This window comes from Saimiri boliviensis, chromosome 14, assembly GCF_048565385.1.
Source record: "Saimiri boliviensis isolate mSaiBol1 chromosome 14, mSaiBol1.pri, whole genome shotgun sequence".
In the NCBI taxonomy this organism is placed as follows: Eukaryota; Metazoa; Chordata; class Mammalia; order Primates; family Cebidae; genus Saimiri; species Saimiri boliviensis.
In genome coordinates, this window is record NC_133462.1 from 69,140,364 (window position 1) to 69,166,870 (window position 26,507).

Consider the following 26,507-nt stretch of genomic DNA (forward strand, 5'->3'; position numbering starts at 1 on the left):
GAAAAATTCCAGTTTATAAATGAGTACAAGAGAACTAAGATATAACAGTTCTGTGGTGCTGGATTAGTTAGATCATATAAATTCTTGAAATTAAAAAATTAAAGTGATTTCCCAGGATAAAAATCTCACACCAAGGAAAAACAGTGGAGGTAGAAGCAGACTGGAGCAGAACAGAGGCCAAGGGGAAAAGGAAACGGAAGGTCTAGATAAAAATACTGAGGGGAACAGAAGAAGCAGGTATTGGAAAATATAGGCCAGAAATTTGACTGGTTTGTGAAAACAACAGAAAAGAAAGGTAGAAAGCCATAAAATTAGAAAGCTATTCTGTCTCATGTCTCCTAAAATGTACAGGAAACCTCATTCCAAATAGCACTGTAGATAAATAAATACAAATGATTATTAAAAGAAAGAAAAAATAAGGTCCTTAGACTGTAAGAGTACTCCAGAAAGATATGCCCACAAAAATGAAAACTGTATCTGATAATTCTAAAAGAAGTTAAAGGAAATTAAGAAAATGATAGAAGATAAATAAAAAAGTCACAACTAGAAAGGTTGAGGGAAAAAAGAACTGGATAAAAGGAAGATTTAAAAGAAGAGACGATAGCATTCAGGAAGCAATTAGAAATAAAAGGAAAAAAATCATTTCAGAAATGAAACTAAACTAAAAGGAACAGAGGAATGAACCATATAATGGAAAAATAGAATATGAACATATATTAAAAATGGAAAAGACAAAAAATAAAAACTTTAAAAATTAAAAAAAAGAAATTAAAAGGATTAGAAAGTGATAGCTACAGAAGATAGGCAAAGAAGATCCAATAAAAGTATAATAGAAATTTTTGAAACAACAAAGCCAAAGCAACAAAACAAATATAAAACACTACAACTGGAGAAAACCTTGAAATTTGTTTTTTAAATGAGATGGTTTGGCTGTGTCCTCATCCAAATCTCAACTTGAATTTTATCTCCTAGAATTCTCTCATGTTATGGGAGGGACCCAGGGGGAGGTGATTGAATCATGGGGGCCATTCTTTCCCATGCTATTCTCATGATAGTGAATAAGCGTCACGGGATCTGACTGGTTTATCAGGGGTTTCCACTTTTGCTTCTTCCTCATTCTCACTTGCCGCCAGCATTAAGAACTGCCTTTTATTCTTCACCATGACTGTGAGACCTTCCCAAGACATGTGAAACTATAAGTCCAACTAAAGCTCTTTTTCTTCCCAGTCTGGTGTATGTCTTTATCAGAAGCATGAAAACAGACTAATACATAAAATAATAATAAGTACTTAACCAAAAAAGCATAGCTTCATCCCTGGAAAAAAATCACCTAAAATTATCAACATTAGAATATAGTCTAGCCAAACTCTTGGACTTTAAAGAAAAGGAAAATACACATTGAGCATCTAGGCAAAACCAAGCCACTTTTAGGTCTAAGAAAATCAGACTATATCAGATACTGAAAGCAATGTTTTATAGAGACATTGTAGTCACATATTCAAGACAGTTAAGAGAAGAAAACATGAGCCATAGATTGCATATCTGGCCAAAATGATCTTTAAATATATAGTTCATGCATAAACTGCTAATAACAGGCAAGAACTGGGGAAACATTGTTTGAATGAGTACTTGCAGAGGAAATAACTAGAGAATAAACTTCAGAAAAATAGAGTACAGAAGCATTGACTTAAGATTTTGTGGGGATCATTAAAAATATATTTACTTGTAGAACTAAAACTGAATGACCTGAACTTAAACCAAATAAAAGTAGAACTGAAGAAAAAAAAAAAAAAAAAGAAGAGAGTATAGTTCTAAATGGTTGTATGTTGTCAGACAATGTACATACGGTACAAGTATTTAAAAGTGGATGAAAATATTTGGTTCCTTCCTTCCTTCCTCCCTCCCTCCCTTCCTCCCTCCCTTCTTTTCAAAATGAGGTCTCCCTATACGGCACAGGCAGGTCTCAAATTCCTGGCCTCAAGTTATCATTCTACCTCTTCCTCCCTAAGTGCTGGGATTACAGGCATGAGCCACCATGCCTGGCTAAAAATGGATGAAAATAAAAAGTATATGGGAAAAATAAAATAAATTTCCTGACCAAATGAAAGGAGGGCACATGAGGCCAGCTAATTTCAACATTGTTCCCACTAGGAAACCAGCAGCAAAGGGCCTCAAAAAAGGAGGGGAAAGGGCCTAAGACTGTTATATAGAGGTAACAATAAACGGGTAATTATTAGGAAAAGAAAAGTCTTCCTTAAAGTCCACTGGCATACCAGAGTGAGAATGAGGGCAAGAAAAAGGAGAAAATGAAAGGTAAATGTGGTGAGAGAGGGAGAGAGATGTCTATTTCTCTTAAAAATGGGGAAAAAGCCAAGGAAAGGACAAATCATAAGCAAAACAAAACCTCTATGAGCAGGGAAGAAACAAATGGAGGGAACCAGGTAGAGGTGAGACTTCTTTCAAAATAACTGCTTGTGAACATTTGATTGTGGATCCCATGACTATTTTTATACTATTATAAAACAAAATTAAATACATTAAAAAGAAACCTGTTGCTGAAAATGAAACTAATTATTGGTTATCTATAATTAGAAACTATTTCAAGTTACTTTAATACACAGGAAAATGACTGCATATTCCTAGTGTACTTGTAAATATGAACCAAATAAATATAGAAAAAAACATTTTTTAGTGATTACTAGTAGTGATGATAGTATGGTGATTGAGATTGCTGTGCATGGTGGGATGAGTAAAATAAGTATTCTGTTGTCATTGAGATGTAATATTTTTAATATAGTTGGAAAAAGATTAAAATTAATGACAGAAAGTATATTGAACTAGGACTATCAGTATGAATCAATATATTTTTTTCTTAAAAAAAAAATCCCAACTCATTTATCAGAAAGGGCCTAGAAACACAGACATTCCTAACATCCAGATTGTGGTTTCTAAACTTATTTCCTATTATAGTATAGTTATCAGCACTTACTTGGAGAAATGGGTGACTCCTGGTCTAAGCCAGAAAAGATCCAAGATAAGCCTAGAAAATGTGAACATACCAGAAAGCAAAGACTAGCAGCAAAGAAACGCAGAACTAACTTAAATAATCTCCCACTGGCCACAGATGGGACAATTTTAGCATCAATTAAAGTGATAACTAATGACCTGAAACACATCAGATGTGTTTAAATCAGTGCGTTCTCCTTTGGAAAACATTAGGAAGCAATTTTTTTAAAAAACTGATATCTAATAAGGGGAAAGAACCAAAAATTTCTCTTGCTTTTCCTACATGATCTGTATTTTAAAGCAACTGAGTAGTTGGAGAGGAGGAAGTTTGCAACAGAAGCAACAAGAACATATTAAAAGAATTAACACAGCACTATTTTGCAACCCTTAATGAATAAATCTGGGCAATGATCACAATGGCAAATAAATCACGGAAAGAGACGTAAGTGAGAGAAGTATAAAATATCACCTCTGGAACAATCTTGCCAAACAAAACGAAACACCAAACCTGAATCTCTAATCAGTTCTCTAGATCTAAATACCAATTACAAGAAACACAGAAGACAGTGGAGTATGTTAAATGACACCATGTAGAGAAAATCAGCAACATTCCAGTATGTGAGAAACTTTACAGGCCAAACACCTAATTTCTCTAACAAAAAAATGTCAACGAACGCACGTGTGTGCGTGCACACACACACACAAACACACGGAGAGCTCGAGAAGTGGAATTTATATATCAAAGGGAATTTGAGAGATTATAATGCAATAAAACAATAAAGGAAATATAAATATTAATTGCATATATACATATTCATATGTATTAAGGAATCATTGTTATTTTTTATAGATGGGATAATTGTACTGAGACTTTTTTTTTTAAGAGGCTGTTACCATTTAGAGAAACATACTAATGTATTTCAGTTGATATAAAGGAGATGGGGGGATATGGATAAAACAGACTTTGCCACACATTGATAATTATCTAAGCCAGTTGATAGATACATTGAGTTTATATTTTTCTCTGTATATAATAAAATTTTCTATGATAAAATATTGTTTAAAATTGCTTTCATCATCTTGACAATGTAAGTGAAAGAGCATCTTTTCAATCCGTAAGATTGCCAGTACAAATCATTACAGCTTTTTCAAGGCTTAATGAAAGAGACTCTTCATAATTTTTAAGTGACCAAATTTGAAATTAAATTAAGTTATCCAGGGATCTAAATAATCTAGTCTGCATAGACCCCTGGACTGTAACTTGATGTAAAAAGATTAAAAAAAACCTTTATCTGAGGTTTATTGTCCTTAGAAAGGATAATACATAGTTTTTATTCCATCTTTCTAATTAGTAATTTAAGCATATGTTCAGCATTTAACTCTAACTGTTTGCCTTTTCCCCAAGCTCGAAGACAGCTGTCTAAGATTTGAATGCCAGAAAACATTTAAATATCAACATCTGTTGAATTATGTTAATTTAGTGTAATATAATTGGGCATGAGTTGGAACTGATCAGAAGTATATGAAATAAACAAAGGTAAATCCCATCAATATCTTGGTATACAAACAAATCATAACAAATCGCTAAGGAATTGATAAAAAACATTTTGAAAAAAATATTTCTATCAAAAAAAGGCAAAGGAAAAGTACTGATTATGAAGAAATTGATTTTTTTAAAAACATAGTTCTAACTTTTAGGACATTATCTTGCCATTTTAAAATTGCTCCTGTAATTGAAAGGAAATGAAAATTATCTAAAATGAGTGATGGTCAAATGTTTAATATTTGAATATTTTTATACATTATTAAGTAAAACATTCCAATTATACTTATATAGGCATTACATTTTTAGATTACAGGATAATCTTGTATTATGAGCAGTAAATATTCAAGGGTTGATGTGATTTCAGTTCTGTAAACAGAAAGTAATATTTTAAAATTAAAAGCATTTTCAGTGTGGGAGATGAATTTAATAGGATTTTTCCTGAGGACTGTAAGGTACAAATTATCAAGTAGCAGCTGTTGTTTATTATTTTGCTGATTTAAAATATTAATTTTTACAGTGATTCTCTCATTAATAAATTAGGACTGCTTGTTTGTTTTGGGAAATATTCTGGCACATACGCATTGGATTAACCAATCCCCAAATGGGCCCATAATGAAGTTATAACCCAGGCTGCAGTAGTGATACAAGCTGTTGAGATACGGGACTGCAGGTGTACCCTAACCATTTCCTAGGAGAATCATCTCTGGGAGTTAAAGGTTAGCTCTGTGTCCATGCCCGTTTAATCACAGGACCAATTTGCAGAGTGCCAACTGTGAAACAAACACCTGTCCTTAAGGAAACGGACTTTAGAACACAGATTCATTTCAGTTAAGGGTCGCTGAAACAGCTTTCACATGTTCACTGTTTTCCATCACTAGTGACCATGGCCAAATTCAACTGCAATCCTAGAGGTGAGAGGCTGTTGCATACATTTTATCATTTGAAAATACCTAGTTCATCTACCAGAACAAGAGACGATATAAGTAATAAGAGTTTCACTAGGAAGTAGCAGTGTTCTACAATGTTTTATTTACCACCCACTAGGCATATTACTTATTTCTAAATGTCAAATTCCTTGTTTTTCTGTGTGGGCTCTTCATATAAAACTGAAAAGCAACCTCCAAAATTCTAAGTGGCTGAAAACTAATTTTATTTAGTATAATGACACTTTAAAATAACCCTCTATGATCATTAGTTTAAAATCTTGGCAAGGAAGAATTTCAGGATGCCAAAAGGACAGGAGGCATGAGAACTGGCAATTTGAGTACAGTGCGGTTATATACAATACAATAATTTGGTTATATAGAGTAAAACAGATGAGTTAAATCCCTTAAAAACCATTTTATGTTGTATATGTGGTATGCTTCCAAGTATTCTACTCTAAGTATCTCTATATTTAGACGTCATTTGAGTTTTCTTTTTAATTGGAATATATATGTAATTAAATGTATCCCAATTAAACAAATATAGAATGTATACATTCTAATTAAAGCAAATATATGAATACTTTGTATTCATTCATGCATACATAAGAATGAATAAAAAATCTAAGACATTTTTCTATCTGAAAGGCTAAACATTTTTTACAGCAATAAAATTTAATGCTAATTTTAGATATGGAAAGAAAAAATAAGAAAAATTAGAAATTTTATTTTTAAAGTTCGTTTAAAGGCAGTTTTAAACCATTATCTTGGACACATAAATATAAAATATATAAAATATAAAATGTCAAGTGACAGAATTTGCTTTAAAATACAACAAAAGAGAGTTTGTTTTAAAATTCTAAATTTAAGAAGAATGTATAGACAACTAAAATAACTAAATAAAATAAAGCATCACTTACTTTTGTTGATGTACTTAATTTTATTGATACATTTCTGAGAAAAGCAACATTACACAAATATAGCCCCTGTCATTAAGTGGTACTCTGATGAACAGTTACCCTATCCCAATTTATTAACAGCTGCTCAAAATGTCATAATTAATAGTTTCATTTATTTTTGGCAAACCTGCAAAATGACAAATCGTTCTGTATCTGTTGCAAATTAGGTCTCCTTTCCAAACAACAAATGACACTATGGGAAAGACTGAGCAAACTGAATCCTTGAACATCTTTGGATCTTTAGATGATCAAATAAAGAACAGCTGTAATTCTATCTGTTACATCTGCAACAAAATACAGTGATCTGTATCATATAAAAATGAATGTGCTCTGTATTAATGTAAATAGAAATGTTCTTCCCAACTTGATGGAAGAGGCCTGACACGAATGTGATATGTCTTGCTTATCTCATTAAATCTATTGTCATTTTTTCCCCCCATTTTAGGAGACTCCTTTTACTGCTAATCAGGCAAAATGACAGGAAAAAAAGTTTCCTTCTTTCTTCTCACTATTAATAGACAACCTAGGAAATTATGTCACATAGCAGACATGGATTCTCAAAGCATTTGCCATGAAGTAGATGAAAAGTGAAAAACATAATGCGTTTAACAACAAAGTAAAAGTGAATTAAGTATGTTTCTAAAACGCACTTAAAAAATTAAGTACAATTTAATAATGTCAGCAATAAAAATGTTTATACTTGACTTCAAATTACATGTCAGACTACTAAATGATTTGCCCTTTGTGCTTCATAACAGTAAATGACAAAAATCATAAAAGTAAGAAAACACAGTAAATTCAAACCTTCCTCCCTTAAAAAAAAAAAATGGTATCATACACATAAGGAAAGGCTTTGAATGTACACAATTGAATAAAGCTGCCACAGATGATCAAGTTTGTTACATGGATTCTTATAGCAATAAAGACTACTCATAAGCATTAAAATGTGTTAACAGAGCAAGATCTTTTTAAAAATGATGTATCACTTAGCATTAGGCATAGCTTAATGCATGTTTTCAACAGACTTTCAATTTGAAAAAGCTACATTGAACTTTCTGGTGCTAACCAAAGGTTTTTGACATGAGAAACACTGTGACATTATTTAGTTGGCTCTAAAATGTGGTGATCACAGTGGGAAAGCTCTAATTTTGAGAAGCAAAAAATTATATTTAAATACTGAAATACCAAGAAAAAAAAAAGGGATAGAAAATTGCAGAACAGTTCTCCTGCTTTCTCACCTGTCGCTCTCAAGAATAACTAGAGGAAGAATGTACACAGGGAGGAACTGGCTGAAATGACTTCGGCTTTGTCCCAGTGCCCCCTAGAAACAGGATGTCCTTCAACTCTTAGCACAGCAAGTCCTTTCACAGCTAAGGTATATAACCCACGGCCAGCTAACTTTCTGGATCCCTCAGCTGTGGTGCGACTGGGCATGTGCAGAGGAAACTCCATCAGCTCTAGACAGCTTTCCTGAGGCGTGGCTCACAATGGATCATAAACTTTTGTCCCTTACTACCTATCTGTGAGCAATCAATCTGCTTCACATAACCTGCGGCATGTGAGTGTGTTCTGCCGTAGTGGACTCACATAAGTTGGTAATCCGGGCCCAGTGAACTTGCTTAATAAATCTAGACGTCACTAGTTCTTCTCTCTAAAAACACTTAGGTGCATTGCCTCAAGGTTTATTCCACTGTTTGTGTATATGTGTGTATGTGTGTCTGTGTGTTCATGTTCACTTTAGCTAATAATTGATTGCATGTAATGACCACTCAAAAAACCATGCCTGTTAATTACTAAATATTGAAAGTGACAGGTAATAGGTAGTTTAAAAAAAATAACTGAATATGCTTTTATGCATTTATTTATGAAAAAAAATTCATGTCTTTCAAGTCTGTAATCATGCTTTCAAAGGTTTTGAAGTACATAAAAATGACAGGCAGGAACAAACCCTGAAATATGCATAAAATATTAGATAGATAAGAGGCAATAAAACTAAGATAAAACTTCATAGTAGGCAAATGGACAGAAAACACTGAAGGAATGAAAGAATGACTGGAATAAAAAAACGCAAGGACTTATCAAACGGAAGTACAGAGGGAAATAATCAACACGATCTAAGCAAGGCAGAAGAACATGAGACAGGAAACCTAACTCTAGGGACTCTGATGCAAAATCTCGGGAAAACACATCAAATGAATATAAAAAATAATGTCACAATGACAGTTTTTCACATCACTCACTATCTGACACATCTACTCTATGATAAGGACACTCCTCAGGAAATAAAAATGAAACAACCAACTAAAAGAAAGACTATAAGACTAATATCACTTGAATCAATTAGATAAATTAAATTCACATTAAGAATCAGTGTGTTTCTCCCCTGAAATTTGATTATAAGACCCATTATGCATCCTTTGTGAGAAGAATAAGAATGATATTTACAACAAACATATGAACAAATACAGTGCATCAATACTTTAGTGAATATTAATATTCAGAATACGATGAAATGCCATGTAATGATGGGCACTGCTTATTAACTGATGCCATGAGAGGAGACGTGAAGCATGAGAAGTTAAGAAATCCACAGGAACCCTTCCCTTTCAGGAAAAGGCAGAAGTATAGGATACCTTGAAGAACACGGTGTCCATTATTGACGAAGTAGAACTTCCTGATAGAAAAGATTAAAAGTGTTTAAATGAGTTATTTATTTAAAGGAAGTTATAAAGATCACTTGTTTGGCATTGTTAGATATAGAACGATCAAGGAGTTGGGAGACAGTTCTTCTGCATTCATGATTAAGTCAAAGAGCCAAAATGAATATTAATGTGAATGTAGCAAAAAAGGAGAAATGGCATAAACTGGACATAAAGAAAATCACCACGAAAGTGAATTACAGTAAGTGGCATTGGTAAATATGTCCCCAAATCCCTTTTTACAGAGACCCTGAAAACTTCCCAGAGGAGCTGAGGGTGAGATGCCCTACATCCCAAAAACTAGACCCTTAACTGCATAGCCCTTTATTCAGAACACTTGTGAGTAATGCCTACTTTAAGGGCATGCTTTAGTCACGCACTTCAAAGTTCTGGCTTTGAGTCATAACGGCAGACCGTTTGTGCATGTATCTTTTTTTACCTACTTGGTATATTTTGGGAGTAAATGATCCCAAAATTTATTGATTTAATGCTTTATAGTTCTCTAACCTTTATGTTTTTCTACAAGTTGAAAAAGGGAAGTGGAGTCACTCATCCAAAAGGAGTAAGAAAAATCAAAATACTATTTAAAATGCTAAGAAAGAAAATGGATTGCAAGAGAGTAACACAGAAAAATGCATATAAATAAAAAAGGCGAAAAATTTTCAGCTTGCATTTAATAAAACTTGTAACAAGAATTAAACATGAGTAGTCTTTCTCTTACACATTTATTTCACCTTTTTAAGTTGCCCTGTGCCTAACATAACTGAAAGCTTCAGAGAGGAGAGAAGAGAAAATATGCACTCAGAAACCAAGATAAAGAGGATATAAAAGGAATGTTCAAAGAAACAGGAGAAGGCTGGGCGCAGTGGCTCACACTTGTAATTGCAGTACTTTGGGTGGCTGAGGCGGGTGGATCACTTGAGGTTAGCAGTTTGAGACCAGCCTGGCCAACATGGTGAAACCCTGTCTCTACTGAAAATACAAAAATTAGCAGGACATGGTGGCAGACGCCTGTAACCCCAGTTACTTGGGAGGCTGAGGCAGAAGAATTGCTTGAACCTGGGAGGCAAGGGTTGCGGTGAGCGAAGACTGCACCGCCAAACTCCAACCTGGGCAACAGAGCAAGACTCCACCTCAACAAAACAAAGCAAACAAGAAAGAAACAAGAGATTTGGAAATGAAAAGAGTATGGTAATTTTTAAAAATCATTAAGTAAGTTGGGGAAGAATGTTGAGAAAACTGTCCCCAAATTTTCCAAGAAGACAATAATACATAAAACAGAAGTTTAAAAAGTTAGGAAATCATTTAAGGGCGCTTCAACACTGAAAAAATAGGAGCACAGAGAAAATGGCAACTACTGAAAACTGAAAGGCATTGGAGCAATGCCTTCAAAGCCCTGAGCAAAAAGATTTTCAAACTGGAATTCAATTCCCAGCTAAATCAGTCAGTGTGAGACAAGAATAAAGACATTTTCAGACATGCAAAATTCCGTAAATTTAACCATCTCTGTTCTCTTCTGGGAAAGCTGAAGAAAAATAATGCCATTGGATTCAAATCCCAAATAAGAGAGATACGAAGGAAATCTCAAGCATGACAGTTAAAAGAGATGCCAGGACATTAGATGTGCAGTCTAGAGAACAGACAGTCCAGAATGAGCCTGAAAAATGGAGGCTCTAAGACAGAAGCCACCAAGATAAAGAACTGAGAGGTGTTTCACTTCTGTGAAGAGGCGGCCGATGAGTTAGGGATAGGCACATAGAACAAAACGCAAATAAACAGAACAATGATAACCACAACTAAAAGTGATATATCTGTGAATAACATCTACACAGAAAATCATATTAATGAAAACAATGGATATTTACCTGGTCTGGAAGAAAGAGGGGAAGAAATCCGGATGTGAGTGAGAGAGAGAATATGTGTTTGGATTGGGGGGACACAGGAAAAAAATCAATAGGCACAGGACTTGGGGTGGAGCAAGATGGCAGAATAGAAGGCTTCAACAATTGCCACCCTCTCCAAGACACTGATTTAACAACTATCTAGGGCAGGTGTCCCCAAACTACGGCCCGCAGGCCGCATGCAGCCGCCTGAGGCCATTTATCCGGCCCCCCGCCGCACTTCAGGGAGGGGCACCTCTTTCATTGGTGGTCAGTGAGAGGAGCACAGTATGTGGCGGCCCTCCAAGGGTCTGAGGGACAGTGAACTGGCCCCCTGTGTAAAAAGTCTGGGGATGCCTGATCTAGGGTGTGGGGAGTTGGGGAGAGATAGCATGGGGAGAAATGCCAGATATAGCTGAAGGGAGGAAGGCAGCAAACCACACTGTCATGTGTGTACCTATGCAACAATCTTGCATGTTCTTCACATGTACCCCCAAACCTAAAATGCAATAAAAAAATTAAAAGAATAAAAATAAAAATAAAAAATAAAAAAACAATAACTATCTACACAAAAAAGCACCTTCATAACAACCAAAAATCAGGTGAGCACTCACATTACCTGGATTTAACTTCATAGTTCTGGAAAAGGCACTGAAGAGTTAGGAAAAACAGTCTTGAATCACTGGTGCTGCCCCTACCCTGTCCCTCTGCAATGGTAGTGTAGTACGAAGAGCATGTCTATGCTCTAGGGTGAGGGAGAACACGGCAATTGTGAGGCACTGAACCCAGCGCTGCCCTGCTATAGCAGAAATCAAAACGTAACCAAACTCAGCTGACGCCTGCGCAACAGAAGAAACATTTATACCAGCCCCAGCCAGAGGGGAATCACCAATCCTAGTGGTCCAAACTAGAGTTTCTGCAACCATAAGTTAAAGTACTCTGGGGCTTTAAATAAATTGGAAAGGCAGTCTGTGCTACGAAGACTGTAAGTCCTAGAAGAGTCCTAGTGCCGAACTGGGCCCAGAGTCTGTAGACCGGGGGAGGGGAGACATGCAACATACTGAGACACTAGCAGGGGCAGTTAAGGGAGTGCTAGCATCACCCCTCTCCTAACCCCAAGCTGCATAACTCATCACTTCAAAAGGGACCCCTTGCCTCTTCTGGAGGAGATGAGAGGGAAGAGTGGGGAGGACTTTGTCTTGCATCTTGGATACCAGCTCAGACACAGTTGTGAGGCCCTCTCTCCAGGGCCTAACTCCTGGATGACATTTCTAGATACATCCTGGGCCAGAAGGGAACCCACTGCCTTGAAGGGAAGGACTTGGTTCTGACAGGACTCATCACTTGCTAACTGAAGAGCCTTTGGGCCCTGCATTATGAGCAGCGATACCCAGGTACTACACGGAGGGCCTTGGGTGAGCCTCTGAGACTTGCTAGCTTCAAGAGAGACTCAGGACATTCCCAGCTGTGCTGACTCCATCTGCTTGAGAAAAGCAGAGGGGAAAGTAGAGGGGACTTTGTCTTGCACCTTAGGTACCAGCTTGGCCACAGGGGCATGGATCACCAAGTGGGATCTTGGGGTCCCTGATTCTAGAACTTGGTTCTTGTATAGCATTTCTGGACCTGCCCTGGGCCAGAGGGGAGCCCACTGCTCTGACGAGTGAGTCCTAGGCCAGACAGCATCTACCTTGGGCCTTAAGGGAACATCGGCAATAGTCTGGTAGTACTCCCTCCATGGGCCTGTGGTAGGAGTGGCCATGGGGTGAGAATCCGCTGCCTTTGGAAAGGGGAGGAAAGAGTGGGAAGGAGTGCAGTTAGAGGTGTGAGGGACAAATCGGCTGGAGTGCAATAGAATACCAGGTAGACTTCTAAGCTTTTTAATTCTACTTTCTGGCTCCCAGATGACACCTCTGAACCCACCTGGGGTCAGGAGGAGTGGTTACGACATGCCTTGGGTGAGACCCAATGCTGTGCTGGCTTCAAGTCTGACCCACAGTCCTACTAGTGATGTCCAAAGAGATGCTCATGTCACTCTATTGCTAGCTCCATGAGGCTCAGAACAAGAGAGAAACTATGTATGACTGGGAGAAAGTAAGGGAAGAGGGGAAGAATCTCTGCCTGGTAATCCAGAGAGTTCTCCCAGGTCTTGTCCAAGACCATCAAGGCAATACCTCTACAGTCTACAAGAACCACAGTGTTACTGTTCTTGGGAAGTCCCCTAAAGCAGACACAGCTTAGATCACAATATCCATGAACCTATGAATATCTGGAAAGCCTTTGCAAGAAAGATAGGTACAAATGAGCCCAGACTGATAAGACTACAATAAACACCTAATATTCACTGCCCAGACACAGACAAACATCTGCAAGTATCAAGACCATCCAGGAAAACATGACCCAACCAAATAAATTAAATAGGGTACCAGGGACCTTATCCTGGAGAAACAGAGATATGTGACCTTTCAGACAGAATTCAAAGTATCTATTTTGAGGAAACTCAAAGCAATTCAAGATAACACAAGGAAAGAATTAAAAATTCTATTAGACAAATTTAATAGATTGAAATAATGAAAAAGAATTAAGCAGAAATCCTGGAGTTGAAAAACTCAACTGGCATACTGAAGAATGAATCAGTCTGTAATAGCAGAATAGATCAAGTTGAAGAAATAATTAGTAAGTTGAGGACAGGCTGAAAATACATGGTCAGAGGAAACAAAAGAAAAAAGAATAAACAACCAGGAAACATACCTACAGGACCTAAAAAATAGCCTCAAAAGGGCAAGTGTGAGAGTAACTGGCCTTAAAAAAATGGGAAATGAAAGAAATAGGGGTAGAAATTGTATTCAAAGAGATAATAACAGAGAATTTCCCAAACCTAGAGAAAGATACCAATATGCAAGTCGAAGATGTCTGAGGGCAAGAGCAGATGGATCTTCTAGTTCAAGAAGAGAAAATAAATTTGCTCTTCCTCTACCTTTTTGCTTTATTCAGGTCCTTAATAGATTGGATGATGCCCATCTGCATAAGTGAGAGAGATCTTTACTCAGTCTACCGATTCAAATGCTAGTCTCTTCCAGAAACACCCTGATGGGTAAACACAGAAATACTCATTGAACAGCTATCCGGGCATCTCTTAGTCCAGTCAAATTGGCACATAAAATTAACCATCATATGGTGTACAGTGTTAGGTGTGGGTTGAAAATCTTTTTTTGTTTTTTTTGCAAATGACCATATACTTGATCCAGTACTATTTATTTAAAAGACTATTAAACTCTCTCCACTGACTTGCCTCTCTGTACATCAGTGAAAATCAGTTAATTGTCTGTGTACACGTGGCTGTATTTCTTGACCTCTATTCCTCTCCAATGATCTACTTCTCTATCTTAATATAAACGTAGTCAGGCATCGCTTAATGACAAGGATACAAACCCGATGGTGTAGACTACTACACACATACGCTCTAAGGTATAGCCTATTGCTTCTAGGCTACAAATCTGTACAGTATGTTACTGTACTGAATCCTGTAGGCAACTGTAATACGATGGTAAATATTTGTGTATCTCAACATAACTAAACATAGAAAAGATACAGTAAAAATATGGTTTTGTAATCTCCTGGGACCGATGTGGTATATGTGATCCGTCACTGACTGAAACGTCATTATATGGTGCACGACGATACTAAACTGTCTTAATTAATATAGCTTTATAGTAAAGTCTGCAAATAAGGTAGTGTTAGCATTCCAACTTTGTTTTTCTTGTTCAAAGTTGTTTGAGCTAAGTCTTTTACATTTCCATATGAAATTTAGAATTAGCTTATCTGTTTCTATAAATCTGCCTGCTGGGATTTTGATTTAGATAGTATTTAATCTATAGGCAATTTGGAGAAAACTGATCTTAAGATACAGAATCTTCTGACCCATGAACAAAGTATATCTCTCCAGTTACGTAAATCTTAAGACCTAAATAAATATCTGGTTCTTAATTATTTGTTCTTTTTCTTGCTTCATATTGTTAATATCTTCCTATATCATTTTGGTTAATATGTATCATGCTAATTATAATTTTCTTGACTCTCTAGTGCTAACTGCTTTTACTAGAATCTGTAATCCAATAGATTGTTTTTCTTTTGAAAAGGCCATTCTTGTCAAATGCTTTCTTTCTTTTGTTTTTTTTTTTTTTTGAGACAGGGTCTTATTCTGTTGCCCAGGCTGGAGGGCACTAGCATGATCATGGCTCCCTGCAGCCTCGATTACCCAGTTCGTTTTTAAATGTTTTATAGAGACAGGGTCTCATTACGTTGCACTGGCTGGTCTTGAACTCCTGGGCTCAAGTGATCCTCCTGCCTCGGCCTTCCAAAGCACTTGGATTACAGGGGTGAGCCACTGTTCCTGGCCTCTTCAAACGTCTTATCTTGGCCTGTGAGTTCATCTTCTTCTGAGAATATTGGCTAGTCTGTCAGGCAATGGCATGAAGAAAGCAACTGGGGTTTTGAGCCTTAGGGTAGAGAGGCCCTGACACCAGAAAACCACAGTCATCACACTCTACCCCAAGAAATAACCCCTTTGGATAGGAGAATACCTTTTCCCTCTTCTCACTTCCAGAGAGAAGTAGAAATAATTCTTTAGCACTGGGTTTTAGAGGGGCTGCAGCAAAGACATAATAATCTTTCACCTACTTCCCTCAAGCTCCTCAAAAACAGCACTGTGAACTACTGAGTTTATGTCTGAAGACACTTAGACCAGAGGTCTGAGTCTTTCTGTGTGGGGCAGGCAGCATTTCTTCCAAGGCAATGGCCACTGATTAAAACAAAAGTACACAACTCCGAAGGTTCACCTGTATTTCAAATATTTCATTCTCCCTCAGCTAGGCTAGAGTGCCTCCCGTCTAAGTCAAAGCCATCCTGCTTCACATACGCAAGTTCAATCGATAGCACCTATAATACCAAGGGACTTCTTGCGGTTTCCTATATATATTTTCTCTTTCTAAATTTCTCCTGGGCTAATCTTCAGGGAGGTGGCAGCAATCCTATAGATCGGAAACTTGATTGTAACAGGAGCTGGGACCAAATTTCTAATGTAAATAAACATTTAAGGCAGTAGAATTTCCCCCAATTACCATCCAATTGTAAATGACATGTCTTGATATCAGCATAGTTGCTTCTGACACATGAGTTGCTTAGAAGTGTACTTTATTTATTTATTTATTTACTTATTTTTCTTTTTAAGACAGAGTTTCACTCTTGTTGCCCAGGCTGGAGTGCAATGGGGTGATCTCGGCTCACTGCAACCTCCGCCTCCCAGGTTCAAACGATTCTCCTGCCTCAGCCTCCCAAGTAGCTGTGACTACAGGCGGGAGCCACCATGCGTGGCTAAGTTTTGTATTTTTAGTAGAGACAGGGTTTCACCATTTTGGCCAGGTTGATCTTGAACTTCTGACCTCAGGTATCCACCCTCCTCGGCCTCCCAAAGTGCTAGGATTACAGGTGTGAGCCACTGTACCCAGCAGAAGTGTATTTCTCAACTGTAACCTTTAAAAAAAAACTTTTGTTACTGATTTCTAACTTAATCACATTCCAGTAAAGGAATATATTTTTTCCGATCCGTATTCACTAAAAATTTGTTGATACTAGCTTTATGGCCTGGTAAGTGATTCATTTTATAAGTGTTCTATGTGTCTTTGAGAAGAGTGTGCTTTCTCTACTAGTTTGGATGCAAGGTTTTATATAATATTATTAATTTAAGCTTGCTAATTTTGTGTTACACAAATTTTCTCTTTATACATTTTCTGTGTGGCTTAAACTATCAATAATGAGTGTTATGACAATGAGTTTCTCCACGTACTGCTATTGCTCTTTGCTTTATACATTTTGAGGCTATTTAATTGAGTGCCTATACACTGAATCTATTATCATAAAATAAATAGATTTGTAAAGTTTTTCTTCCTAAATCACTTTGAGATGAGACTTTTCTTTATAATACATCTGGCGTATATACTGCTCCTTCTTTAGTTTTCCACTCTTCTTTCTCATTTTCTGTCAGGTGTGTCTTTTATAAAGAACATACGCTAGATATTTTTAATAACTCCAGTCCAGTTAGTTATGCTTCTAACTGATATGTTTAATCATAAATTATTTTATTTTATTTTAATTTTTTAAAAATGATTTTTTTTTTTTTTTTTTGAAACAGGGTCTCACTGTGTTGCCCAGGCTGGAGGCCAATGGCATGATCATGTCTCACTGTAAGGTCCAATTCCTGGGGTCAAGTAGTCTTCCTGCCTCAGCCGGCTGTGCAGCTGGGACTACAGGCATGCACCACCACAGACTATTTAAATTTTTTTTCTTTTTTTGTAGAGACAGAGTCTGCATGTTGCCCATGCTGGTCTCAAACTCCTTGTCTCAAGGAATCTCAACATGCTATGGCTTAACAGGTATGAGCCTTTTCACCCAGCCAACCATAAACATTGTGATTTCTGATCTGTGTGTGTGTATGTATATGATTCAATTGCCTAATTTTATGTTTTCTCTGTATCTCATTTTCTCAATGCTTGTTCTTTTCTCTTAACTTTTTTCTTTTCGGCTGGTCTTGAGCTCCTGGCCTCAAGCAATCCTCCTGCTTCAGCCTTCCGAAGTGCTAGAATTAATTATAGGCGTGAGCCACCATGCCCCTCACTTTTTAAAAAATGCATTATTTGAGGGAGAGGGCAATATTTTAATTCCATTTCTCCCTTCCACTGGTTTGGTGATTATATACTGTTTCTACTGACTTAGTAGTTATTTCAATATTTTACCAATGAATACTTAATGTAGTCTTTATTAAATATCAATTGCTTAACTGACTAATGAGGTAGGCATCTTAAACAATTCTCAATTTTTATTTTGCCCATTATTTTAGATTGTCTTTAAAAGACATACAAACTGGCTGGGTGTGGTGGCTCATGCCTGCAATCCCAGCACTTTGGGAGGGAGAGGTGGGCAGATCACCTGAGCTCAGGAGTTCAAGACCAGCCTGGCCAACACAGTGAAATCCTGTCTTTACTACAAATACAAAATTAGCCAGGCATGGTGGCACATTCCTGTAATCCCAGCTACTTGGGAGGCTGGTGCAGGAGAATCACTTGAACCCAAGAGGTGGAGGTTGTAGTGAGTGGAGATTGTGCCATTGCACTCCAGCCCGGGCAACAAGAGAGAAATTCTGTCTCAAATAAAAAAATAAAAAAATAAATCCTACAAATTACATTATTACAATTATCACTTCATATAAGCAATGATTATTTATATAAACATTTAAATCAATATATTGGCTCACTATTCATTCTTGCATCTCAGACCTTCCTTGGGACTTTTCTTGAAATATACCCTTAAAAAATTCTTCACAAAGGTCTGTTGGTAGTAAACTTTCCCCATTTTTGAAAATCTTAAAATTATTTTAAGGTTGACAACTTTTTTTCATGCAGCACTATCAGGATGATTCCACTGTCTTCTGGCCTCACTGCTGCTACTGAGAAATCTGATATATCAGCATCATCATTATCATTCCTTTGTAGATAATTTGCCTTTTCTTTTGATTCCTTTAACATTTGTCTTTGCTTTTGGTTTACTATGGTATGATATTAGGTATGGATTTCTTTTTATTTATCGTGCATGCTATTCACTGTACTTTTTGTACCTGTATCTATGAATTTATAACTCTTACCAGGTTTGGGAATTCTTAGCGAACATCCCATCAAATTTCATGCTTTTTTCAGCTATTCCATTCTTTTCATCAAGGACTCTGATAGACTGTATCATAGATCTTCTATTGTCTCTTAAGCACTCTTTCAGTTTTCCATCTCCTTGAATTTTTAATCTATATTGTGGTCCATTCTTCAGATGTATCTTTCATTTCACTAATCTCCTCAATAATCACATATCTCATTTCTAACTGATTCATTTTTTTCTTTCTTTTTTTTTTTTTTTTCTTATACAATCTCCTCCCTCCCACTGTTTCATTTTTATGGTGGTTTATTGCTTGCTCATTTTATTTCTATAAACATCTCATCCATAGTTGTTTTATAATCTGTATCTTATAATTTTAGGATCCGGCAGTCTTAGGAGAAAATCTTAGTTGTTTATGTTGACTACCACTGATGGTGAATTATCTCATTTTATGTTTGGTGATTTTTGATTGTCTAAATTAGGTATGCTAGGTAGGATTTGCATTTGCTTCTCCAGATACCCAGGAGGATTTCAGGTGGCATTAGTCTGCACAACATGGCACTTTGAATGTTAAGTCAGTGGATAGTGCACTAGCACTGGGGAACCACGGAATGCAATGGTGGCTGCTGAGATCAGTTGTCTCTTCTTAAGGATAAAATAAATTTAAGTATTAGGGCAGTTGTTCTGATCAACATTCTGACAAGAAGGGTAGCCATTTTCATCTAAACAAAAATTAAGTCTTCAGAAACACCATTTGCAAAATTTGAAAATATATTGTCTAAAAAATGAACTGGGAGAAATTCCTTGTATTATGGAGAAAAATCACACTGGAAAAAATAAACGAGATCCTAAAAGTACTCTTTAAAAGAGACTACTTTCTTCCCAGTCTTTACTCATTTATATGTTGTTAGAATAAATAGACATATTTCTCTCTCATAAGGTCTAAATACCATGTAAGTTTAGGGGACAAGATTAGGCCCATATTTTTTTAGATTAAAAATGAATAATCATTATAAATGCTGATCTAATATTCAATAGTTAAGGGAGATAAATATTTTATTTTAAAAATGTATTCTTTTTTACGAGTTTAAAAAATATATAAATAAAATATCTTTTTATTCATTACTAGTAATCCTAAAATAGATTCCAGTAAAAAATACATAAAATAGTTTAAGCTGACTTTTTAGAACCAAGGCAACCTAGCAACAATTTATTACATTCTTATAGTCATAAAAAAAGGAAATGAATGAATAAGAAGTTATTCTGAATTGCTTACCTGCTGGCTGTTTTCACAGAACAATTTTTCTTGTGTCCTCTTTCAGCTCGATTATCTCTCAGAAGCTGATGCTACACAAATGTTAAGACAAAGTCACAGAAACAAAAATATTTTCATTATATTATTTTGCAAGTAGGAAAATATTCTCATTCAAAGGGACATTATTCATTTATTTGCATGATATTTTTTTTTCTGGTTTCTTTTAAAGCAAAGATTACAAATACTACTTTTTCTGAACTTCGAGAGTTCAGGGAGACTATTTTTTTTTTTTTAATTTGATCTTTATTGTCACTGTTGCGAAATTATTCGTGAGAGTTGGCACTCCAGTTCTTCCTGGACAGCTAAACTGCCCTCACAGTCATTCCAGATGTGGCCTGGAGCTGGAACCCTAGAACTCATTTCTTTTTCTGGTGTACTGATTAGCCCTGGTTGAAGTAACGCAACCTCTCTTGTCAACGGCCTTTACTGTTGCATTCAGCTGTGAATTTTCTAAGGCTGTGTTACCTACGCTGACATGAAGAGCTAACATTATTTTCTCTGTACCTACTGGCTCAACATGGTAAAGAAACACGCTTAAAACATTCTTCTTCAAAGAGATTATTGGCTTGGAAATATATAATTAGAAAAAAAAAAACGTATTTGATTGCCTCCTCAAAATGCGTTACCATCCACTTCCCTTCACACTTGCTTTACCCTAACTAATTGGAAAGAAAAAAAACAAATAGTCAATATTCTTCACTATGTGCTCACTCAAACTGTAGCTTATCTTATTAATGCAGAAATATGATTATATGCAAGACCGGGTTAAAACGAAGTTATACAGAATATTAGCAATTAAACCCAACAAAAGAGTCTTATAAGTAATAATGCAGGATAGAGCTGGGTTCTAATCCCAGCTGGACCAGTAACTAAAAAGTCACTATGTTCCAAAATACCTTTACCATTTACAACCTGTGTAACTTTAGGCAAAGTACTTAACCCCTCTAAACCTTGGTCTCCACCTGTAAAATAGCGATAACGATAATATCTACCTGTAAAGCTATTGTGAGTACTAAGTAATATAAAGCATTTAAAATGTTTAGCACTATAAAACTGAAACATAGGAAATGCTGAGAAAGAATATGGCTTAAATGGTAAAAATATAATTATGATGATAATTAACGGGCCTGGCTCTTGGTAGGTATTATCAGGCCAGTATCATTCATTTCTAATGATGAATAACTGCTTTGAACTGTTCAATTACATCACTCAAAATCAATTATTAGTTTACTTAGCTGCCTTTGACAAAGAATATGCCTTAATTAATTATCAAGAATATGATTAGACTCATTCTTCCAGGAATGACTCAACTAAAATATTATTAAATTTTCTCTTAAATATCTACTTCTTTCCATTTATTGCCACCATCCTAGTTCAGACCACCATTTTCTCTCTGCTGGAAAAGCCTCCCAAATGATCTCCCTGCCTCCAGGCCTGTTGCCTTCAAATCTTTTCTCCACACTGCAGACACTACGAGCTTTCTAAAATTAACCTAATTTTATGACTCTATGAGTATCAAACCCAAAATCTTTTACAAGGCTTTCCTGACTCTTTGTAATTTGATTACATCTCTAAATTCATAATTTATTATGCTTCCTCTTATCCCAACCTAACCTTCTTTCTTCTAAATTATATATCCTAGCCATATTGATCTTCTTGGTTTGGGATATGTACCATGCTGTTGCCTATCACTGGCCCTTTGCTTGAGTTTTTCAATTTGCCTGCATCTTCAGGGTTCAAGCACTGTGTCTGGAACATTTTAGTGATCAATAAATATTTGCGGAATGAATGAATGAATGAATGCATGCATGAAATAAAGAAATAGGGAATGAGATCTGGTATGTAGCTGAAGCCATATCTCATTATTACTACTTATAGAAAACAGCAATCAGTTATCTTAAATCCATTAATCTGAAAGTGTTTCAATTTAGAAACACTTCGTACCATGAACACTAAATTGTTTCTGAAAATAAAGAAAATTAATTACTTTGGCATTTCTAAGTCTAGTGCCTTTAAAAAATATATATATACAAACCAACATTTGTGACACAGATAGCTAGAAGATGATGAAATCTCTACTTCTTTCTTAAATTAGTAATAATAGTTAATAATTAAGTTTTCTAATTCTAAGATAAAAGATTCTTGAATACTATTCCTGAGGCTTGTGTTAAAACAGTTTAAACAAAACTCAAAATCCCAAACACAATGTTATGAAAAATAAAAAATAAAAAATTTATAGTTCAGTTTTGAAAAATGCAATTATAAGGGCCAAAATAAACATTTGGTTGTACCTAATAGGTCTGGATAGTTCTCAGAGAGGCCACTAATCTGGATGAACTTAAATGAGATAGCACCCTCTCTGAACTTTGATGTTACAGCTCCTGTTACTAGATTAATGTGAGAATGTTTATGGTTTTGATGGACTTTGTACATAAAAACAAGTCAAACAATGGCATTACTAATGCAATGCATCTATATGTATAAAAGCCATCACAAACTTATCTCACCTTATCAATAAATCTGGATATACCACTGCAACTTTAAAATGAAGCTCAGATACAACTACAGAAATCTCTGGGTCATGAATCACAAGTTAATATGTGAGCTTAGCTCTTTTACGGGGTAAAGATGAAAAAATTAATCTATGGTGTTACTTGAACAACATATATTTGTATTTAGAAGACTTCAGCCTGGTGCAGTGGCTCACGCCTGTAATCCCAGCACTTTGGGAGGCCAAGGTGGGTGGATCGCCTGAGATCAGGAGTTCAAAACCAGCCTGGCCAACATGGCAAAATCCTGTCTCTACTAAAAATGCAAAAATCAGCCAGGCATGTTGGCGGGCGCCTGTAATCCCAGATACTCAGGGAGGCTGAGGCACAAAACTCACTTGAACCCTGGAGACAGAGGTTGCAGGGAGCTGAGATTGCACCACTGCACTGCAGCCTGTGCTACAGAGGGAGACTTTGCCTGAAAAAGAAAAAAAAAACAGCACTCCCAACATATTTTTTAAAAAAGGAAGTCAGATTATGAATTCAAAATAAATAAGAATCCTTGATCCCTGCTCTAATAAGCAAGTGTCGCTCAAAAGATTTTGAAACTATTTTCATTCTTCTTGATACATACTTTTGTCTGTTTCCCCGGACTCCTATCAGTGTCACAAGTGAGGTTACTTTTCTGGATTCTGACTCAATAATGTCAACTCTGATCAAAAACAGAACTTCTGAATATGGTGCGAAGTGCTTCTTACCTTCCAACTTTCAGACTGCTGGACTTAGGCCAAACGAAGATACAATCCCCTTATTAGTGACCTGCAGATGTATATTAAAAAATAACTGAGATAAGAATTACATTAAAATCCATTAAGTCAAAAACCTAGGCACACAATTTGAAAAACTGCTGAATTAAACCAGGAAGAAAAGTATACCTTGTAGATAATGGTTTTTATATTTAAAGAAAAGGAACTAAGAATTTTTGTGGCTATTCATGACATTTTTCAAGATTATTAAAAGTCTCAAATCCCAAGAGGAAATCCCAAAAGAATTCTGTAAAGAGCTCTTTGTAGAATTCTCATTCCCCAGCAATCCTCTCTTTACTACCTGATATACATGAGGCACTCAAGCTCAGGAGTGCTTCTTTTGGCAGTCACTGTTCAGGTAATTCCTCAAATGCCTGCAAAGTAATTTCAAGTCTCTTTACACTCAGCAGTGTCCTCAAAATTAAAAGGGGAACTAAGTAACATCTAAACTGTGATCTGACTCACTAAGATATGTCTTGTAAACTCAGTCGAAATGTCTCAAAGAAGCAAAGCTTCAGAATTAAAGAAGACAAAACAAAAAATGATGCTTCCTGTAGTTGCTGCTCCCTCTTTCCTTCCATCCCTGAACCTAACCTTGACATTCCTCTTTTGTGGCCTTCATAATGCCTTCTCTATGGCTTTCTGAAATATTCATCAACATACTATAATTACTGCTTACCTGATCCAGACTAAAAGCACCTCAGGGAAAAAACTATGTTGTGCTTTACAAATAACAATTTTGATAAAAATTGAGAGTACTCAACAGATAGTGGCTGGTGGGTAAGTTATTTAATAAATGTATCATAAAGGCACAATCACTATGCATGGCAAATTGAAATGGGACTTAGCACTGAAGAATAGCGAGAAAGAAGAATCATTAAGATGGGGAAAGGAGGTGGGATTTAAAAAGTAGGGTTAATATTGTTTCTTTGTGTTAAGTTGGTATGAGAAAAATATAAGGTAATCATGCATGCTAATTAGTCATTCATTCAACCATGTACTAAAGGATTTTATACTTCATGGTCTTGCATTTCATCACTTGCACCTAACTTTAGACAACAGTTTAGTTTGCTTTACAGTTAGGTCTGTGTTGAACTAAGAAATTATCATCACTTACGTAAGTAGAACGTATTGTATGTATACATACAGGTAAAATTCATTGTCATTATTCAGATTCCATATTTGCAAATTCACCTACTTGCTAACATTTATTTGTAACACAAAAAGCAATACTTCCCCTGCTTTTGCAGTCATTTGCAGACATGTGTAGGTAGAGTGGTGAAAATCTGAGTGGCCTGTAACACGTTTCCAGCTGAGCTCCAGCCAGGTGACTTGGCCTGGTTTCAGCTCTCATCGTGTAAGCCAGTGTATTTCTTGCAGTCTGTGTAATGCTGTGTTGTTTTTTGTTTGTTTTTTTTTTTTGGGGGGGGGGTCCCAATTGTGCTTCTGTTGGTGACTTCACTATTTAAAATGGCCCCAAGCATAGTGCTAAAGTGCTGTCCAGTGTTCCTAAGTGCAAGGAGACAGTGATGGGCCTTAAAGAGAAAATATGTGCTTCAGATAAGCTTCATTCAGGCATGAGTTACAATGCTGTTGGTCGTGAGTTCAATGTTAATGAATCACCACAGACATTAAATAAGGTGTGTTTAAACAGAAACACACATAAAACAAGGTTATGTATTGATCAGTTGATGAAGATGTGACCTGGGGCTCAAAGACACCTTAACCCGTATTTCCCCTATAAGCAATGGTTCAGTATTCATTAATGCACTGTTTGAGTTGACTACATAGAACATAACTACCATACGTCACAAGAATTAACTGTATTTGTTAATTAATAATCTACCCAATGAGGATAGAGATCCGAAATGGCATATCAAAGTTTAAGTAAAAAGCTGATTCAAAAATTGGTCAAAAAGATTTAAAAAGATAAAAAATAAAACTGGTCAACTTTCTTCCTTGTAAGTTATTAGTTACTAAAGATAATTTTTAATTTCTGAATAAAGCTTGGCTGGAAGCAACCAGGTATACCATAATCTAAAACCTAAATTTATAACATGGCTTTAGTACTTCTCAAGTTCCAAAGGTTAGAAAATGAGCTTTATAAAATAATATTTTGGGATAACATATATCCTGATGCAACTTAATACTAAAAGCAGAGTATTACTGTAAGCATTGTGCGTAGAGGGATATGAAGCACTTAGGAAAGCTGAAAGTCTAATTTTTGTATTGTAAATAGTAAGTAAGAAAAGCCAGGTGCGGTAGCTCACGCCTATAATCCCAGCACATCAGGAGGCCGAGGCAGGCAGATCATGAGGTCGGGAGTTTGAGACCAGGTTGGCCAACATAGCAAAACCCCGTCTCTACTAAAAAAAATGCAAAAAAAAAAAAAAAGGAAAAATTAGTTGGGCGGGGTGGTGGGCACCTGTAATCCCAGCTACTTGGGAAGGTGAGGCAGGAGAACTGTTTGAACCCGGGAGATGGAGGTTGAAGTGAGCCAAGATCGCCCCACTGCACTCCCACCAGGGCAACAATTTGAGACTCCGTCTCAAAAAAAAAAAAAAAAAAAAAGTAAGAGGAACAAATCATAGATGTAACTTAGCTTAGTTAATTTCTGAATCCATACAAACAGTGGCACAGAGTCTATTATTAATGTCAGAAGTATCTTTAAAGAGGTAACTCACTCTCATGGAAAAAAAGCAAGTTAAAAAATCATGAAAATGAAAGGTATTTCTATTAGGCTTATGTGTGTTAAAAAATAAAGAGTTCATAATGAAGTATGTAGCACCTTCCTTTCATTAGTAAAAGAAACTATAGCATATGCAACAGCTGCGAACCTGCTGCTCAACCCAAGAAATCAAACATTACAGGGTAACGTTACTCATTACCATTAATGCACACAAAGTCCTCTTTACTACCTATCTCTCTGCCTGCCCCTCTGAAAGATTTGAGGTTTATTGCTCCCTTGTATTTTAAAATTAATCATTCACAATAAAAGATAAAAATTTTGCAAGGATGCAGACTCTAAAACGTACATGCTTTAAAACATCACAAGTTTAAGCATGCTTCCAAGAAAGAACTAATATGTTCAAGGGATAATTACTGATTTTATATGTAAAAATCAATGTAATGAATGTCAACTTCTAAGTCAACTAACCATTGTGCTTTCATGTATATCGATAAGAGATT

General features: G+C 36.1%; 1 protein-coding gene across 2 annotated transcripts in view; it reads right to left on the reverse strand.

Moving 5' to 3' along the window:
• The window catches only part of GPATCH2 (G-patch domain containing 2), a 200,146-nt gene that overhangs the window by 41,488 nt on the left and 132,151 nt on the right, over positions 1 to 26,507 (reverse strand). Inside the window, exons 8-9 of one of the 2 annotated variants that reach the window (XM_074385207.1) lie at positions 19,985 to 20,055; positions 6,239 to 9,108 (exon numbers count right to left, since the gene is read on the reverse strand). In XM_074385207.1, coding sequence (XP_074241308.1) covers positions 8,925 to 9,108; positions 19,985 to 20,055 — 255 coding nt within the window. In that variant the 3' untranslated portion in view covers positions 6,239 to 8,924. Of the gene's footprint in view, positions 1 to 6,238; positions 9,109 to 19,984; positions 20,056 to 26,507 lie in introns of those variants that run through there. The other variant, XM_003930346.4, reaches the window with a different exon arrangement.